General features: G+C 48.5%; 8 protein-coding genes across 8 annotated transcripts; 3 read left to right on the top strand and 5 right to left on the bottom strand.

The window, feature by feature from the left end:
- The first annotated feature begins 719 nt into the window (after positions 1 to 719).
- Positions 720 to 2,119, top strand: ASPZODRAFT_134379 (hypothetical protein). Its single transcript, XM_022723516.1, has one exon. It carries the CDS (start codon positions 912 to 914, stop codon positions 1,977 to 1,979), a length of 1,068 nt encoding a protein of 355 aa, XP_022579469.1. The 5' UTR covers positions 720 to 911; the 3' UTR covers positions 1,980 to 2,119.
- On the bottom strand, positions 2,114 to 3,205 carry ASPZODRAFT_134378 (hypothetical protein). Its single transcript, XM_022723515.1, has 4 exons — positions 3,105 to 3,205; positions 2,742 to 2,966; positions 2,597 to 2,655; positions 2,114 to 2,523 (listed from the first exon to the last, which is right to left on the bottom strand). The coding sequence occupies exons 1-4, from the start codon at positions 3,105 to 3,107 to the stop codon at positions 2,499 to 2,501; spliced, it is 312 nt and encodes a 103-aa protein (XP_022579468.1). The 5' UTR covers positions 3,108 to 3,205; the 3' UTR covers positions 2,114 to 2,498.
- A 92-nt stretch (positions 3,206 to 3,297) lies between these two features.
- Positions 3,298 to 4,864, bottom strand: ASPZODRAFT_134377 (hypothetical protein). The gene is made up of 4 exons (XM_022723514.1): positions 4,718 to 4,864; positions 4,611 to 4,663; positions 3,434 to 4,538; positions 3,298 to 3,357 (listed from the first exon to the last, which is right to left on the bottom strand). The coding sequence occupies exons 1-3, from the start codon at positions 4,856 to 4,858 to the stop codon at positions 3,719 to 3,721; spliced, it is 1,014 nt and encodes a 337-aa protein (XP_022579467.1). The 5' UTR covers positions 4,859 to 4,864; the 3' UTR covers positions 3,298 to 3,357; positions 3,434 to 3,718.
- Positions 4,865 to 5,285: 421 nt separating this feature from the next.
- On the top strand, positions 5,286 to 6,637 carry ASPZODRAFT_134376 (hypothetical protein). The gene is made up of 3 exons (XM_022723513.1): positions 5,286 to 5,588; positions 5,645 to 6,200; positions 6,256 to 6,637. The coding sequence occupies exons 1-3, from the start codon at positions 5,353 to 5,355 to the stop codon at positions 6,571 to 6,573; spliced, it is 1,110 nt and encodes a 369-aa protein (XP_022579466.1). The 5' UTR covers positions 5,286 to 5,352; the 3' UTR covers positions 6,574 to 6,637.
- ASPZODRAFT_657237 (hypothetical protein) lies at positions 6,596 to 8,318 on the top strand. Its single transcript, XM_022729325.1, has 5 exons — positions 6,596 to 6,941; positions 7,018 to 7,254; positions 7,308 to 7,429; positions 7,494 to 7,910; positions 7,969 to 8,318. The coding sequence occupies exons 1-5, from the start codon at positions 6,865 to 6,867 to the stop codon at positions 8,232 to 8,234; spliced, it is 1,119 nt and encodes a 372-aa protein (XP_022579465.1). The 5' UTR covers positions 6,596 to 6,864; the 3' UTR covers positions 8,235 to 8,318.
- Positions 8,319 to 8,600: 282 nt separating this feature from the next.
- Positions 8,601 to 12,066, bottom strand: ASPZODRAFT_134374 (hypothetical protein). The gene is made up of 2 exons (XM_022723512.1): positions 11,346 to 12,066; positions 8,601 to 11,274 (listed from the first exon to the last, which is right to left on the bottom strand). The coding sequence occupies exons 1-2, from the start codon at positions 11,796 to 11,798 to the stop codon at positions 8,818 to 8,820; spliced, it is 2,910 nt and encodes a 969-aa protein (XP_022579464.1). The 5' UTR covers positions 11,799 to 12,066; the 3' UTR covers positions 8,601 to 8,817.
- Positions 12,067 to 12,508: 442 nt separating this feature from the next.
- ASPZODRAFT_153281 (hypothetical protein) lies at positions 12,509 to 14,444 on the bottom strand (the record flags this gene model as incomplete). Its single annotated transcript, XM_022725954.1, has 5 exons — positions 12,509 to 13,562; positions 13,626 to 13,755; positions 13,833 to 13,992; positions 14,040 to 14,260; positions 14,333 to 14,444. The coding sequence occupies 5 exons, from the start codon at positions 14,442 to 14,444 to the stop codon at positions 12,509 to 12,511; spliced, it is 1,677 nt and encodes a 558-aa protein (XP_022579463.1).
- Positions 14,445 to 15,159: 715 nt separating this feature from the next.
- Positions 15,160 to 16,833, bottom strand: ASPZODRAFT_17864 (hypothetical protein; the record flags this gene model as incomplete). Its single annotated transcript, XM_022727104.1, has 1 exon — positions 15,160 to 16,833. The coding sequence occupies one exon, from the start codon at positions 16,831 to 16,833 to the stop codon at positions 15,160 to 15,162; it is 1,674 nt and encodes a 557-aa protein (XP_022579462.1).
- Positions 16,834 to 17,299: the final 466 nt, after the last annotated feature.

The following is a 17,299-nucleotide window of genomic DNA, read 5'->3' as shown; positions in this document are numbered from 1 at the left end:
CCTCCCCTGGGGCGTCTCACACTATTAACAACACTCATACCACACAAAATACTACCGCTTTATCGTCTATCGCATCTCCTAGCCGGGAAGAATCGAGGGATGTCGCGCTTTCTCACTCTAGGACTATACCGTCAACTATACCCATCATCGAGCTACCGGGATTTTTCGAAGAAGCTGAGTGCATGTTTCGCTTTGAAGACCATCAAGCCTCCAGCCAAAGAAAAGAAGGTTCAGAGGCAGGATCCTCAAGATCTTGTGTCATTGGCAATAAAGAAATCTCACCGGAATCGAATTTACTTTCTACACCACATAGAACTGAGGCCGGAGTCGACATAATCAACACTTCCAGCCCAAAACCCAGCAGTACTAAGTCCCTCTTCTCCAGACAGGACCCGATAGTCCAGATCTCTACAAACGACGTTGAACTTACAACGGGAGGACAGACGAGCAAGAAAGTGATGACGGAACTACCGGGGCATGAAACAGATCCTCGAGACAGCACCGATCAGGAAGGTCATATGGATCAGGCTATTTCGAGCTCATTGCTTAGTGTTGGAAACACCGCATGTTGGAATGAGAGTCAATCGACGGCACAGCATTGGGAAGCAACGCAATCTACTCCAACCTGTACAAATTCTACCGATCAGCAGACTCGAATCGACAAGTCGCAATCACAAGAAATATCCATGTTACCGTTGAAGCGAAAGACAAGGGTATCTCGAAGTACCACAAAGAGGCAACGGAAAGCAGATATATTGGTCTCTACTGCTTCTGTCGATAACAAGCCGGCAATTGAGTCCATGATAGGGCGCCCAGCACTCGGTTCTCTGGACAGTTTCATTGAGACGAGAGGCAAAGTCATTGGAATAAAGACAGGTGAAATAAGTCGACACTTTGAAGGAGAAGCCACAATGGCTGCAAGTCAAGACGTTGTCAAGCCTTCCAGCCGTTTCAGAGTCAAGCATGGAAAGAAACATAAGATACCACTCATACCGACCCTCCCTCAAGCTCCTCAGATTCAGCAACTAAAAGATGGGACGCAAGTTTCACTATTCTTATCGACTACGCTCTTAAAGAGCCACCGCTCGCTTGTACAGTTCCTGGAAGGGATGGAGAATACACCAACTCTGGTATATAGAGACTACAACTACCCAAAATCAAGCAAACAAGTGAAAAGCATCCAAACACAGCAGAATTTTGTCAGCGACACTCTCGCGTGCGAGGCGGACATCATCGTTTCACCTACAACGGGGGTCATTCTAACTGCTTCCCAGGCCATCAATCAGCTATACCTACCTGGCCACAAACCGAACGATCCTGAAATCAAAACGATTCAAGAGATCAATTCTCCTTTGCGAGAACGGATTTTTCGTCTCGCTCATCGCTACGAGAGACTCTATATCTTCATCTCTCATTCACCAGTTGAAAACAGAGATAGAACAGTGCTAGCAGCTGATAAAGGCACGCTCGCCTCAGTGGCCTCCTTAACAGCCTTCTGCACATCACTGTCAAGTCTTGCCATAGTCATCCCGCTGATGATTTCATCCTTACCATACTCTCATGCGGAATGGATTCTCGCACTCGCCCACAAACACGCGACCGCATTGCCGAATACAGAGCGAGATATACTACCCAGCGGGTTTACAGCCATCAATGTCCCAGTTACTACTACCGACAGGAAGAAAACAAACCTCCATTTGACCTTCTCCCCAGAGGAAACCCCTTGGGAGATCTTCCTCCGTCGAGCAGGGCTGAATCCATTCGCTGCTCAAATGGTCTTGGCCGACTTGGGACACCATAACGGACATGGGCCCCGATACAAGAGCGACGGCTCTCACATGCATTTCTGTAAAGAAGACTCGGTGCTCTCGCGTTTTATTGAGCTAGACTCAGAAGCTAGGGCTCGCCTGTTCAGTGAGGTCGTGGGGATGAACACGATAAAAAGAATAGGCGACGTTATTGACTGTGTTGTTGGTTGAGGCAGGCATCTCGGATGTAGCGTGTTTTTTTCTATGGAATCATATGTTGTGTCATGTATTCTCCGGCAGGGAAGATGGCACTACAAGTAATATGGCCAAGATATGTGAAACCATGATAAGTGAAAAAAAAGAAGTTGAGTGGAGATTATCATTTCAAGTTTTACGCACTTCTATCCGGGCGTAGATCACAGTCGCTAGATACAAATACATCGGCAGAGGGACATGCAAAAGGGAGGGCCCATTTCACGCTGACAACGAGGACAAATAAATATAGCAGATATGGAAAGAGAAGAGGCTCCCGCGCATTATTACATGCACAGTCGAATCTGTTCTCCCGAGTAGATTTTTTGTGGTGTTATAAATTTGAGCCTTAGTTGAGGCTCATGGGATTGCGTGATATAATACAGGCTGATCGACCTGCTCAGACGACTCTTCGCCCCGAGCAGAGCAGGAATGATAGCGTTAATGGTATGCCCAGAAAGGCTGTTTTTATTATCATTTCGGATTATGGTGTGTTCTTTACTCGTTGATCTTGGCAAGAAGCCTAAGCAAACAGATAGGTTAGATGTCGAACTTTCGTTGCAAGATGAAGTCATTGAAGAACGAGGGTCACATACTCATGATCACGGAAAAGGGTGAACTCCTCCTCGCCAACCTTGAGGGGGCTGCCACCGAACTATTAAACGAGTAAGTCAATTTTTGTCAAAGCAGGAGATATAAGAAAAAACAGTTATGTTTCTGACGAGTTGGCGAAAAACGTACCTGGGGAATCAGAACCTTGTCACCAGGAGCAACGCTCATGGGGAGTCTCTGGCCGTTCTTGTCCATGGCACCGGGTCCAACAGCAAGGACCTTGGCCTCGTTCTGCTCCTTGACGCTGCTCTCGGGGAGGAAGATGCCGGAGGCGGTCTTGGTCTCGGGCTTGATGCGCTGGACCAGGACACGGTCAAGGAGGGGAGCAAGGCTCTTGATGTTGCGAAGGGCAGACTGATACCAGAATTTTTGTTAGCGATTGTCAGCCAGCCAGAGACGTGATCAAAGGAGATGATGCGCCCAGCGAAAAAAGTGCCTCGTCAGAAGCTTTCGCCCGCAGAACGAGGCCGAAATCATTCAGTATTGACTTACCATTTTTGATGTGTGTCGAGAAAGTAAGATCAAATTGATTTACTGGAGATGTGAGTGTGTTTTCACGGCAGAGACGGTCGGTGGTAGAGAGATTCGAAGCTGGAGAAAGTTAACAACTGTCTGGGGGAAGAAGATCTGGGCTGGTCGGACCGCGAGAAATTTCCAGAATGCCAAGCCCCGACAGCTCTTCCTTGCGATGCCGACAAACCGGAGCTAGAGCCGAGAGAACAGAGGAGAACTCTACAGATGCAAGGTAAATAAGGGCATTGATATGTTGGATCGGTTAATCTAGCTAGGATTCAATTTCCATTAACGTCTTTTCGAATTAGTTGCTCTGCTTGAAGCTTTGTTTACCACTCTAAGCTGGCTGTACTCTCGACGCAGCTCCTTTACCCCGATACATACGAGTACCCAAAGGAAACAACCAATTAACTACAGGTAGTTACCGACCAAACTCCATAGTGGTCGTGAGATGGAAAGCCATCTAATACAACTAGATTCTATGCTTTTTCACGGCATATACTAGGTATTTTCCCACGGGCTCCCAATTTGAAGTGATTGAAGGGGAATCACAAAGATTACTGTAATTATAGAGTACAAAGTTGGTCCTGGGCCTACCATCTCCTCCCGCCTCGTCCTCTGCCGGCACCGCCATATCCTGAGCGCTGGTCATAGCCTCCGTATCCCATAGGCCCCTGGCCACCTCCTTGCCCTCCAAAGCCTTGTTGGGATTGGCTGCCGAAGCCTGGTTGGCCTTGCTGTCCGCCGCCAGCGCCGGACTGGCCGCCCATCATAGCCTGTGCGTGTTGCATGAATGACATAGGGTCCATTGAAGAAGGATCAAGACCCTGGGCCATCATGCCGGCCAGCATACCCTGCATCATATCAGGAGACATTTCAGGCATGCCGGGCATTCCTGGCATTCCTTGAGGGGCGCTTCCTGGCGCTCCCCCAGGTCCTGGTTGAGGTCCGCCAGGCATTGGTGGAAGTCCCATCGTCAAGAACGTTTGCATATCATCCAGCTGTCTCTTCTGGTCGCCGACTTCTTTCCGTAAGTCTTGTTGTTTTAGACAATAGCTAACCCAGGTAAATTCGTCGAATCCGTAGTTGAAGTAATCCGATATATCTGACCCCGGCCGCCTCCACGGCTTGTCATCTTCTGTGGGGAAGTCGGCATCCATATCTGTAGCAAGGACCGTTTTCCCGGTTTGAGGTAATACCGGGTTTGCATGGACATCGATCGTCGATACTTTTACAGGTGGGTATTCCGAACCTGGTTTCTGGTTTAAAGGCACTACTGGCCTTGCCCCGGTAATCACTGGTGTTGGAACCTCGAGTCTGGGAGTGGCAGAGGATGTGGCAGATTTCGCGGCTGAATCAGTCGAGCCTGGCCGTTGTAACTCGTTCCGCAGTACAGTATGACGAGGATGCGTGCTATTGAAAGCGAAGATCAGCGAGGTCCGGGGAAAAATTGCCAGTATCAAAGTAATCGTCATATCTACTCACGGTTCGGCGAGAACAGCCTCTGGGGGAGCTTCTGTAATAATATTGAACTCGTCCTATCGAAGTTAGGAAACGATAAATATTTCGCAGAAATTGGCATATGAGCATACATCGTCATCTTCTACCTCAACTTCTTCCTCCTCGGCACCATCTGCCTCCTGCGGCTTTTGTTGCAAACCATTCTGGTTCTGGTGCACTGGAACAGCATCGGCCGGGTCGTAAAGGTCATCGTCATCGTCGTCATAATCCATAATGTGCGACATTTTCAAAGAGGAATGAAGATTAATCTGAGCTTCCTAAATCCTTGGAAGAAAGGAATTGGATATGATTTCTTTTACAAGCTTGGATAGCTTGCGGAGGTCAACAGAAGATAATGCGGATCTTGGCATGTTTGCTTCAATTGGTTATTCACAATCAGATTGTTCAATGGCGAGTTACTAGTTACAGCCATTTTCAAGGACTAATAACTGTATATATTTAGATATTTATTAATCAATGTACATCTATACTATAGATTTATTTTCCTTACCTATCCCATATCATTTCTATTAGGTGAAAAAGGGTGGTCGTCAGCTCAGCAGGAATTTAGGAAACTCATCCTATCACGTGCTGAGATGGCCGTAGTACGGTAGTACGTCAGTAGTAGTTTTAGCCAGGCTTGCGATTATCGATCCCTCCCAAAGCTTAAAAGAAATTCCTCCTGAGGATCCTCCATTGACTAATCTCGGGGCACCTATTGACCAATATGCCACCACCGGAATCACAAAGCTCAACCCCTCGGTCGTTTACGAGCCAGACCGTGTCTGCGGAAGATTTGCTCAAGTCGCAGACAGTTGGTTTGGTCCATCTTTCCGATTTTCGCAAACGTCGCGCAGAGGTTCTCGAACAGAAGGAAAGAGAGGCACATGACAGGTCGCTAGGGAGGTTTACAGCCGGTAATTCAAGAGGTGCCACCCCTTCTACGGGTGACGTAACTGACGGGTGAGTGAAGGTGTGAGTCTCTGTTACAAGTACGCCCGCTGATAACGAAACCATAGAACTTCAACCCCGAGGAGTGACGGTCCACCAAAGAAGAAGAAGAAGAAGCCGGTTAAAAGCAAGCTCTCTTTCGGGGATGATTACGATGAAACGGAGGAAGACTCCTCGGCCACTCCACGGGAGTTGAGTGTCCCGCGATCAGCTTCCAAGACACCAATGGAGGATAGTGAAAAATCAATTTCACGACGCATCACGCCGAATCCAAATGCCAGGCCGCCGCCCAGGGCAATGACAAAAGCGGCTCTGGAGGCGGAGGCAGAGGCTCGGGATAACCTCCGAAAAGAATTTCTGGTAATGCAAGAAGCAGTGAAGAACACTGAAATCTTGATACCGTTTGTTTTCTACGATGGCACAAATATTCCCGCGGGGACAGTGAAAGTCAAGAAAGGCGATCCTATCTGGCTGTTCTTAGATAGGTGTCGAAAGGTGGGCGCGCACTTGGGCGTTGGCGGTGCAAATGGGGCTTCTAAGGCCCGAAAAGACAACCGTCGCGAATGGGCCCGAGTCAGTGTCGATGACCTGATGCTGGTTAAGGGGGAAGTCATTATTCCACATGTATGTGTATCATTTATCTCTTATTATTTCAAACGTACGCTAACCGTCTTCATAGCACTACGAGTTCTATTACTTCATTGCCAACAGCGTACCCAGTTTTACACGGGCTGGCGGCCTATTATTTGACTACTCCAACAAAGCACCGCCGGCTCCCACTGCCGACAATCTTCTGTCACGGCCAAACGATGATGATCTTGAGGGGGCTGATAGAGATCCGACTCTCACAAAGGTTGTCGATCGCCGGTGGTATGAGCGCAATAAGCACATCTTCCCTGCAAGTTTATGGCGGGAATATGAACCAGGAAAGGAATTCGAAGAGAAGATGGGCACCATAAGGCGCGATGCACAGGGAAATACCTTCTTCTTATCATAAAATATTCAAGAGTATTTTCATAAACGCTTTCTCTTAATTGTGAAATACGTTCGGATCTTCCAGGAATATCTAAACGTAGGCAGGGGTACAAGCACCATAACTCTCTGAAATCCAGTTTATGTGTCTCTGTCTAGGCGAAGTACGGAATGATCGTTTGCACTTGACAGATCGAGACCCCTCAAGTGAACACCCACGACAAGTTCCCTTCCACTTCAACATTCAACTTCAACGGCTTCATCATTAAAGCCCAATTAACAATCTTTCCAGCTGGGTCTTACTTTCGGTCAAGCAATGGACTTTTACCTTAGATGCAATTCTCTAAAATGTCGCTCTCAGCTCAAAAAGGAAGCTGTTGTCACTACCTGCTCGTAAGTCTTCCGAGGCGTACTTTGTGGCCTACTCCTCTTTTCATCAAATACCACGCTTCAGGCTAACCACAGAAAGACACATTTTCTGTCTTCAGTGTGCAGGCAATCTGGGTCTCTCCCGGCCAATATCAAATGAGCGCCGGTGTCCAGCGTGTCAAGCCAGTCTCTTAAACCCAGCCGACGCAATTTCGACGATATTGAATCCTCCTGAAGACTACAAAACCAGCGTCTTGAGCGGTCTTGACCCAAATACAATCATAGAATGTGCTAGTCGGGCATTGCTTTTCTGGTCATATCAGACAACACAAGAGATGTAAAATGAGCATTGAAAATATGTGAAGCACTTGCTGGCTAATATGTGAACAGCTGCTATCAAGAATTCCTAGGGAAAACCCTGACTGAAAAATATGCCAACCTCAACCAAAACATGGATAAGGCGGTCCATGATTCCAGTTCAGAGATCGCGAGTTTGAATGATAAGATATCCGGTAAGTTGATGGTACAAATGACCGGTATACGGGTCATATTACTGATCTCTTTACCTTATTTTAGAGCTGCAAGAAGCCCAAGGCCATCTCCAGAAGAAAAATGAAGAATTAGAGGATCTGTATAGACATAAATCTAGAAAGCTCACTCAAGTCACCAATCTCTACAATATCCTGAAGACTCGAACTATGAGAACCGATATACAAACAGCTGCTTCCGACTCTGTGGCTCAGACTCTACGCTCACTTGCTACACATACCGAGCAGTCAACCCATCGAACTCCAGTCCAAAACATGGCCGTCTTACAACCACCTTCACGGCCCGTTTCCCACCAATTAAAACCATACTATATTGATAAGGAGGGAGTAGACCGAGTACATCGATATCAACGATGCACTACCAGTAGTTCAAGAGGCACGAAGAGAAAGACGGATGCTCATGCCATGCCACCGCCAAATCAACCGGCAAGGAGCATCAAGAATAGTAAGGGATGATTCTCTATTCAGTGGAATTCATAATAACAACAGCTTTTCTAAAATAGCCATGTTCACAAATGCAACACCCCGGCATCAAATACGCCTCCCCGAGATTCAAACAAGCACATCAACCAGTGATTCTATGCTATCAGAAAATGCAATATATCAGCAGCGGTTCGGAGGACCCCATAACTATCAAGGCTACCAAGCTTCCCTTCGAGGCCCTGCAGCGTCTACAAATGATCGTTATGCATTCATGAGAGATCTTCGTAAAGCTCCGCAGACAACAAACCTGGAAGGCTTCGGTTCAAAATCTTGTTATTTTCCATGAATGGGGAGCCATCCAATATCTGATATTGAGAGAACCCACTCCATATATTCAAGTTGAAGGGTACGAATCGATGTTATATAGGCTCAACCCCGGGTTTTTACCTGTAGGCCTTGTAGTCTATCTATAGTTAAACGTATTCTATAACCAGATATCGTTTGATCCGTTTCACCATTTACTCGCAAATTGCATGGACCGCTATAATTATATCAACAATGGTTTCTTCAGTGTTGGAATTTACACTGAACTGTGTCAGATATTTAGATGGTCAAGGCCTCTCCAGCCTGTAGGTAGAACAGAATCAGTGTTCAATGACCAGTTCTCAAAGAACGAATATCGTATACATTGTTTCTTGGAAATAGTAAAAAGGATTAAGCGATGTATATTGCTATGCGCTACTGGAATTGAACCAATATGAGCTATTGTACAAAAGTGACCCGGCCAAATAGAATGCAATTTCAATTAACCTGGACAGGTGATTTTTACAAGACGAGAGAGTAAAGAGGCTAAAAACAAAAAAAATGTGGAATGTATGCAACCGTTAAGTCTCATAGCGAAAGACGAAGGAGAACAGACAAGGATAGTATCAAGGGACCCATAAACGCATGAAGCCTCCTACTTCCTGCCGGCATGTCACGCAGCTCCCGAAGTTGTTCATCGCGAGACTAACTCGGCATTCTTCACAGACACAGAGGCAGCGGCATGGCCAGACGATGATAGATCGCGGGTTTGTCTGGCAGATGACGCAGGGAGGTCCATTAGGTCCTAGGCCGGAGGCGCCGGAAGCCCATGTCTGTTCTTCGTCCTGGGTAACTGAAGAGGATGCTTCGGATCGTCGGGATAGGATCAGATTCTCCAGCATCTGAGATTCCTCGTCAGGAGTGGGCTTCCGTTTCTCGTCATTGTTAAAATGCGCATGGTACGAGCGCCTTGAGAACAGAACTTGGGCTTGTTCCCGTTCCAGCTGCCTCCGGTATTGGCATCGGGTCAGAATTCGACCCTCCTGTTCAGCACTGATGTGCGCCGCTAGAAACTGTGCTTCCTGTCTGCTCTCTCGATCGCGTGGATCAAGAAGCCGCACCAGTGTCTTTGCATCGAAAAGGCTCTCCTGTATCGGGGTAGTTTCGCGGTGGGTATCAGCCAAGTAAGGATTTGCTTGGGTTGGCGTACGACGCCCATCGTCGGACTCATACTCCTCCCATTCTGACTCTGCGTTTGTGGACATGGAAATAACACTGGTTGTATCATCCACATCGCCTGCAGGAGGAGCGTAGTCAGGACTTTGATCTTGGTTACCCCACGATCCACCAGATTTCCACCAGCCATATAACTTGTCATCAAGGCGATTTTCGTCTGCTTGCTCCCATTGCTGATTGTTGGAACGCTCTCTTTTCCGCATTTCTTTCTCGACATCGAAGTCGTCATCTTCTGGTAATTCCAGCTCCCCATCGTCGCTAAGAATCCAAAAGTCCAATGGCTCTTTGGACCCTTTGTCTCTGTTTTGAAGATCACCTCTGCGAGGCTGGAATCGGATTTTAAACCACTGCGGACGAAACTTGATCCCGACTTTGTCCAACAGTTTATCCAGTCCGTATGCAATCCACCGCAATAGCAGAAAAAAGATACCACGGAAGAATAAAACCCCATTATAACAACGGGATGCTCCGCGGAATGCTCCAACGCCACCAATATTGTCTTGAGACCTCACCGATCGTGACCCATTCTTTCGCTTCTCGATTCTCTTTTCACGGTTGTAGCCACTTTCCCATTCAGGCATAGCTTCCTGTATCTCGAAATTGACCACTTCATCTTCAAAAGTTCCGTTACCCGTAGAATCGGCCCAGACTCGGTTGGAAGAGTGTTGCCGTCGGGATAATTCGATTTCCGTTAGTCTATCTTCCTCCAGCCATGTCATTCTCCGAGCGACGACCTTTTTCCCTTCATTCAAAAATACCGCTTCACTGGCCGCAGTCAAGGCGCCGTAGCCTATTCTCAACAATGTCGTGTAGAAATCCTCGTGGCGGTTGAATCTGATATTTTGGATTTGATTAGCGCCCTGCATGTTTTCGTGGGCAAGCATAAACCGTTGGTACAAGGATAGCGGCTGGGGCAAACTCGATGGGAGAGAGAAAGCCGTGATGGTCAATGCCAGGGCGTAGATCAGCAGACATATCAAAATCCCAATTAGAATGAGCAAGTGAGGAATAAACCCCACAATGCAAACCGTCGGGAATTTCAGGACTACAGGTTCGCTCCCGTTAGGCAGTAATCCCCAGACCATGGCACTCATGAAGCAGAGACCCCAAATACTCGTATGCAAAAAGCGAAATCTGCTTTGTAGGCCGAGAACATCTAAAATGTGCGAGGTCATGCTATTGCAGCATGATATCAGAGCGATAAGCAATAATTCTGGAGTGACATTCATTCGATCCAAAACCTGGGTTTTTGTGAGTAGAAGGACGGCAGAAGAACCGCTTTCTGTCCGTGGCGAAGCATCTTCCCGAGGCAAGGTCTCCTTAGATAATCCGAAGATACCGAGTCCGATCGAATTGCTAATCATAGACTCAGCTTCAGCAAATGCAAGAGACTGTTCAAAAATCGACATTCCGGCCTCTGTCACAACGACCCGGCCTTGTAAAGCACATGATAACGTCTCCACAAAATGGCTCAGGCAGAGGCGAATAAAAACGGGCCAAAGAAGGGAAAATGAGCCATATGGAATGTCTGAAGCGTTTATGGGTTGTCCCATGCCGACTGCGCTGCAAGACTGTTCGTCGGACTCCCATGGTAAAAGAGTCGAGCCCAAAGAGTACAGAAATCCTCCATCCCCGGCGTGATCGAATATCAAACGCTTTCCTGGCTTGCCATAGCGGATTGCAGAGTAATCGGGTGATGTCTGGCATCGGATTGCACGGAGGAGCGAAAGTATTTGTGAAACGAAGAGGAGGATGGGAAGGATTCGCAAGGCCAAGCGTCTTTCCCAGTTCAGATTGAGATGCCGTCTAGTGGAAGCATAGATAGTAATTCTATTAAGCACTAAAGCCTGAGTAGAGGATAATAGTCAGCTTGGAGATAGCAAGAGTGCCATCTAGTAAATGCACATTGGATACTCACAACAGTGAAACAAGCCAGTGACCAGCGGCTGGTGAGATAGGAAAAGAAGCCGCCAAACCTCCTCAAAGCCTGGAACATATCAATCATGCCGAGACCAGACTCTTCAGCAGCGGCTGCTGCCAGGCCTTCTCCCATGATTCCAACCCCTTCATGTGCTGCGGCCGCCATTGCTTCATTCTCCAAGCCCACTCCAGGAGCATTCCCCCAAATGCTTTCGGCTAAACCTCCCAAGCCCGCTAGTCTCATCGCATTTCGAGGTAGTGTATTGAGCGCGAACGATTCGGCTTGATTAAGAACGCGAAATGGAAGCTTTAAGAGTTCACGCGGCGATGATGAAAGAAGGAAGTGTCGAGTGGATTCCGCAGTAGCGTTGCGGATTTGCTCTATGACAGCCGATGAAGCTGCACCTGCTGGAGCACTGAAAGACGCCGAGGCCCCCTCTGTATCTGCCATCATGAATTGCAATCAGGATAGAGATTGGCTAGCAAGTGCACGATGGCGTAAGAAGTTGGAAGGTAGGCCCCCACCCACCACCGTTTGCGCGTTGTTTCCCCGTGGGGGGGAGACCGGATCACGGCGAGTCTTGTGTTTTTGAGAGATATAAGAGTCACAGCAGATGTAATATAAGCGAAGACATCCCGAGGAGGTTTAGGGATGACGCAGACACCGGTGAGGCGATGTCGTCGGCAGCAACTCAAGGAACAGACGTCCGTTGCCAGATGCCTTTCTTCAACGCTGTTACGTGACTTAATCAGGAGGCGTTCTTATCGGATATTATGTAAGCAAGCGGCCTTTAATCGCTCATTCCACATCGAACACACCGCTTAGACCAACAACAGAGGATTGTATTGAAACCATATATTATCTGATAGATGTAGTCAGAAATGGATACACTATTTGTATTATGGATGTCGAAGCAGCCTTTGCTTCCCCAACTGAATCTTTGGTAAAGACGCGAGCGCAGGGCAAGGGAGTGACGAGCATGATCTCGAAGCGCTATCAACCTCAAAAGTTCCAACAATATTAAAAAAGGCTGGCTATCTGAATAATAGTGGAGATGTCATTACTACAAATCGAATCTAGGTAACACATTGTACTCCCAAACACGCTCCTGACCAATAGTTACTATCAATATTCGGGACGATCATCTTCTTATCAAACCGTCAAGCCCCCCCTACAGCAGGCATATTTTTCTTCTCCTCATCCACATGTTTTACGCTCTTCCATTCCAGGAAACAGCTTGCCACAAAGGCAACAATTATCAAGGCGAGGCTAACTCGATACGTATTAGCAAGGCCCTTCATATACGCCTGGATAACGTTGTGCAGCTGGTCTGTCTGCCCTATAGTATCAAGCACATGGCGAATCTCAGTGGCACCAGCGTTGATGATTGTAGCTGAATTGACGGTGGGAGCGTACTGCTGGAGACCCGAGATCAGCCCATTTTGGAACACAGACTGACCAACAGCGATGAATAGCGCGCCCCCGAGCGTCTGGAAAAACATCACTGCTGCGGATCCCAGAGGGATATCCTTAGCCGGAAGGACAGTCTGTACAGCCGTCATAGGGATCTGGAAACCGGCTCCAACACCCGCTCCAGTTAGGATCTGATATCCAATCCATTTTGAGGTGGAGATGTCGACGGAATAAGTAGTGAGGAGACCTGCACCAATGCAAACGATTGCAGTGCTGACAATGAGAAAAGGGGTGTAGTACCCCGCCATGGTGACAAGACCGCCAACAATGACGGATGATGTCACTGTCGCAAGCATGAGGGGGAGGAGCTGGATACCGGACTTCATGGCAGATGAGCCGCGGACACTCTGGAAGAATATTGGGAGGTAGTACACGAGAAGGAAGAAAGAGCCCCCGAAGAACAAGCCAAATGTAAGAGACGCTGCAACAGAGCGCTGTTTGAGAATCCGAGGTGGGAGTGTGGCACGCTCTCCAAGCTTGATTTGCGAATATGCAAAAATGATCGTGAGGAGGCCGAACCCGATGAACAGACCGATGATCCGGGAGTTGTTCCAGGGGTATTTGTTCCCGCCCCATTGCAGGGCAAGGAGAAGACACACAACGGCAGGGATAAGAAGCGCGGCTCCGATCAAGTCGAGCTGCTTGATTCGATTGAGCACCGACGTTCCAGAGAACTCGTTCTTCGATGGTAGCTTCAGGACAAAGAGAACAACGGCAATGGAAATAGCTCCAATAGGAAGACTATAGCGCCGTCAGCAGGCAAGGACGAATGGCCCGATAACTAGCCTGATACAGATCACGTACTTGATATAGAAACACCATCTCCACGAGATACTATCTGTAAATACTCCTCCGAGCAGAGGACCTGCAATCGACGCAATACCCCATACCATCCCGAACATACCGAAGACTAATGGTCTTTTAGGTAATGGGACTATCGTAAAGCTTTGGTCAGCCATACAGCCTCTTCCAAGATCTTACCAGCAACCAGCATCGAATTTGGGATCTCACCAGACAACGCGATGATCACCAAGGCTCCGGAGAAAATACCAGCCACGCCGGCTCCTGCAATGGCTCTTCCAATGATGAGAGCCGGGCTAGAAGGCGCCACGCCACAGACCAAGGATCCGAGTTCAAAAATCACGATGGCGGCAAGGAAAGTCCATTTTACCTGCGGCAGTTAGTGGCAGACCTGGAATCGTGCTAACTAATGCCTACGCTGAATGTCCGGTAGATACGACCATACAGCGGCTGCAGTGCGGTCGAGGTGAGGAAGTATGCCGACCCCCACCAGCCGATATCATCTATGCTCTTGAACTGATCGGTGATTTTGGGAATCGCAGTGCCAATGATGGTCTGGTCGAGGGCTACCAGGAAGACTGCTAGATAGAGCCCCGCTATGATCACTCCGACAGTAAACAGGCCTGGGTATTCAGGCTCTTTGTCCGGAGTCCCATCAGGCTTTCGTATTGTATCATCCAGAGAGTCATCTGCAGATGGGTTTGAGAGACCCTTTTCTTTATCGTCTGGCAGTGTCGGCTGATCCTCAGGAGCTGTAGATTGGCTCGGCGAAGAGTCGGTTTCGATACTCGGTTTGCTGTTGTCACCGTTTAATGCTTCCATTGTGAAAGACTCTGACGCTCAGATTCGGTCGTTCATTGACCGTTCTATCCAGGCCAGGTTAAAGTAAGTCAGTACCTCAAACTTTTATATTCAAATCTCCGACTAGCAGAATGGTGAGAAAATATGGTTACCTGGAGAACTGCAACCCTGGACTAGCCAACAGAAAATCGACGAACAGGAAAGTTTCAGCTGTCATAGCTGGACACGATACGAAGATGACTCGACCAGAATACGAGGATCTGTACCAGAAGCTTGATTTGCACGTAAACACTGATAAGGTTTGGCAGCGCCTTGGATTGGGGTTCTATCAGCACTGCCCTATTGCGGCCTGAGAAGTGACTGGTGAGATGTCACAGAGTGTGTCTGAAAGGTTGTCGGCTGCTTCTAGCATCGATCACCGCCATAACGTAGCTGTTTAAACACGGGCGATTACTTAAAATACTAACCTTATAGAATGCTGACAAATTCTAGATCTACACCTTCACCACACTTGGATCTTGTGTTTACTTTATGATTTGAGCGCTGCTGCTTCGATGACGTGAGACGTAGAGAGCCAAGGTCCGGTGTCTACGCAGGTAAGCAGAAGAAGAATAAGAAAATGCCAGTATGAGAAATCGTAAATTCATTAGACTCGGCAGAGAAAACCCGACTCTTTGTGACCAGAGCACTGGGTCAATGAAGAGTCCGGCGGCAGATTCTGTTCACCCCAGGGCATCTATAATCGGTGCATCTCACTACGGCTCTTCACACCATCAAAGATGCAGGTGTTGTCGAGAGGTACGTATTGGCGTGTAAGTACCTTGAGTGCCTCTTGGGCGACCAAACCTCCCGTCAGCGAGGAGATATTATGCAGTTCGCCTGCTTTCGTACGCCGCAATTCTTGAGTGGCGTTCTTGATCTGTTCCTCCACTTCCTCGTCAACATATTCCGGGTCTTCAGCCTTCAGAACACCGATAATGCGTTGGGTTTGCTTATCCCAGGTCTCGTTATCGTCAATAGAAGCCACAGTTGATCCTGTCTCCTGGAGCTGATCCACGACTGCGTCGAGAATCTGGAATGCAATGGAAATGGGAGCAAGCGATTCGGGAATGCCCAGGGCCATTCGAACCGAGCTCTGGACAGTGACATCTCGATCAATTCGCGGAATATTACGACCCCGAATAAGCTTGATGTGCGCTGCATTTTTGCAAAAGACTTCGATCTCCTTTTCAGGAATGGGCGACCGCTTTGCACCAAAACTGCCCTCGATCCTTCTCACTGTCTCTGTAACTTCTTCCAGGTCTTTTCTAGCTTTAGATTTGTAGATGTTCTGCAGAGAGATATAGTCTGCTGACTGAGCCTTCATGTCTGGCAATGAGCCTGGCAACGGCAGCACGCGGTGCATCTGATAGAAGGCATTCACAGCGGATGCTATCACCCAGAAACTGGCCGAATCTGCCCGCAGCTTCTGGCATTCTTCCATTTCAAACACCTCGCGGATATTGCTGCGCAGGCTGAAGGGGTTCAAAGATTTGAGTACGGCCGCCACTGCTTCGTCGAAGTTCTCTTCGCCGCCCTCTGGGTTGTTGGTTCTTGCTCCCGCTCGTACCATCTCTCTGAACTCGGTCTTCTCCTTATAGTTTGATGGGACATTGCCTTCGTGAGTCTCCTTCCATTGCTCCAGGTAGTGGAGGAGAAGTAGAACGTAAGGGACGTGGCCGTGCTGGTGATCATCCAGCGTGTCAAGATCCCTGACACGGGCTCCTGCCTCCAGCAACTCTGGCCATGGATTTGCAAGCCGAAGATCCTGAGTTGTCTCAGGGTCGGGGTGTGTTTCTACTATGGGAAACTCTGCGGGCAGCTGGAGCGAAAATGTGGAATAGAAGCCGACAGAGTGGGTATACAAAACCGGGATCCCGAGTTCGCGGGAGGCATTGCAGAGCAGGTCCAGAGATGAGCATTTGACAGGCCCGGAAACAAGCACCAGCCGAAACGCCGGGAGAAACTTTGTGTCTTGCAAGAGCTCTGCAATCGGCGTGGTCGAGAAAGTCCCCTCTACATCTGGATTTAGCTCCTTCAGCAGTCGGCAAGTTTCCTCTGCCCTCGACTTCCCGAGGCTCTGCTCTTCTAGAAAAAAGTTGACCCCCAGATCCGATTCCGTGACGGATGCAGGATCCACGATCGTAAAGCCCCCAATGCCGGGAAGAACAAGGTTCTTCAGCGTCTCAACACCCACAACGCCCGATACCGTCGTCTTCTGCTTGTCAATGGGGCCGTCCGAGTTAACCAAGAGGACACGGGACTCTTCGAGTGCCTGCTGTCCACTGGCCGCCCATAGCCGGAGCTGTCGATCATACTTCCTCTCCTTTGAAGATGGCCCGGTCAGGGCGCTCGGGAACGAGTCCGTCATGGAGGGGCTGGTGGGTCAGGAAAGGACAACGAGGAGAAGAAAGCAAGCCGGCGACTAGATGATTATATTCAGAGAAGTGTAATTTCCAGTCTCTTGAGTCAGCAGCGCGAACCCGAAAGAAGGTTGCTCAACATTCGAAAGCTCAAGAGTCAAGGCCAGGCGATGATAATAACACTGTATCGGCCCATCACGTGCATGTGATGCCTGAGCAGTTAAACCAGTGAGGTTTGAGCTTCCTTGTTGCCTTATTATGCCTGAGGCACCAAAGTATGACGACACAAGGCCAACCCCGCGAATTCCTCGTCCTCGTGGGATTGCATTGTTCCAGCTGTTCAGTGAAAAAAGGAATGATCGCCAGCTGGTAGCTGATAATGACATAAAAGACTCTATTATGTCTTTTGTAGTCTCTAATTGTCGTGTTCTCACACCGTAAGTGTCCCATTGCGAAAACGCCCTCGGTCCTTGG

This window comes from Penicilliopsis zonata, assembly GCF_001890105.1.
Source record: "Penicilliopsis zonata CBS 506.65 unplaced genomic scaffold ASPZOscaffold_12, whole genome shotgun sequence".
NCBI classification, from domain to species: Eukaryota; Fungi; Ascomycota; class Eurotiomycetes; order Eurotiales; family Aspergillaceae; genus Penicilliopsis; species Penicilliopsis zonata.
The sequence above is the reverse complement of the archived record's forward strand: the minus strand, read 5'-3'. Positions and strand labels throughout refer to the sequence as shown.

What these genes read in the sequence shown, in the direction of transcription:
- ASPZODRAFT_134379 (XM_022723516.1), top strand. Translation starts at nt 912, where the DNA reads ATGGCTGCAAGTCAAGACGTTGTCAAGCCTTCCAGCCGTTTCAGAGTC.
- ASPZODRAFT_134378 (XM_022723515.1), bottom strand. An exon ending in ACAAGGTTCTGATTCCCCAG is followed by an intron (nt 2,656 to 2,741) that starts GTACGTTTTTCG and finishes CTCGTTTAATAG; the next exon opens with TTCGGTGGCAGCCCCCTCAA. An exon ending in ACCCTTTTCCGTGATCATGA is followed by an intron (nt 2,524 to 2,596) that starts GTATGTGACCCT and finishes CTGTTTGCTTAG; the next exon opens with GCTTCTTGCCAAGATCAACG.
- ASPZODRAFT_134377 (XM_022723514.1), bottom strand. Translation starts at nt 4,858, where the DNA reads ATGGATTATGACGACGATGACGATGACCTTTACGACCCGGCCGATGCT. An exon ending in TTGAGGTAGAAGATGACGAT is followed by an intron (nt 4,664 to 4,717) that starts GTATGCTCATAT and finishes TAACTTCGATAG; the next exon opens with GACGAGTTCAATATTATTAC. An exon ending in GAGGCTGTTCTCGCCGAACC is followed by an intron (nt 4,539 to 4,610) that starts GTGAGTAGATAT and finishes CGCTTTCAATAG; the next exon opens with CACGCATCCTCGTCATACTG.
- ASPZODRAFT_134376 (XM_022723513.1), top strand. Translation starts at nt 5,353, where the DNA reads ATGCCACCACCGGAATCACAAAGCTCAACCCCTCGGTCGTTTACGAGC. An exon ending in ACGGGTGACGTAACTGACGG is followed by an intron (nt 5,589 to 5,644) that starts GTGAGTGAAGGT and finishes ACGAAACCATAG; the next exon opens with AACTTCAACCCCGAGGAGTG. An exon ending in GGGAAGTCATTATTCCACAT is followed by an intron (nt 6,201 to 6,255) that starts GTATGTGTATCA and finishes CCGTCTTCATAG; the next exon opens with CACTACGAGTTCTATTACTT.
- ASPZODRAFT_657237 (XM_022729325.1), top strand. Translation starts at nt 6,865, where the DNA reads ATGGACTTTTACCTTAGATGCAATTCTCTAAAATGTCGCTCTCAGCTC. An exon ending in TATCAGACAACACAAGAGAT is followed by an intron (nt 7,255 to 7,307) that starts GTAAAATGAGCA and finishes ATATGTGAACAG; the next exon opens with CTGCTATCAAGAATTCCTAG. An exon ending in GGCAAGGAGCATCAAGAATA is followed by an intron (nt 7,911 to 7,968) that starts GTAAGGGATGAT and finishes TTTCTAAAATAG; the next exon opens with CCATGTTCACAAATGCAACA.
- ASPZODRAFT_134374 (XM_022723512.1), bottom strand. Translation starts at nt 11,798, where the DNA reads ATGGCAGATACAGAGGGGGCCTCGGCGTCTTTCAGTGCTCCAGCAGGT. An exon ending in CACTGGCTTGTTTCACTGTT is followed by an intron (nt 11,275 to 11,345) that starts GTGAGTATCCAA and finishes TCCTCTACTCAG; the next exon opens with GCTTTAGTGCTTAATAGAAT.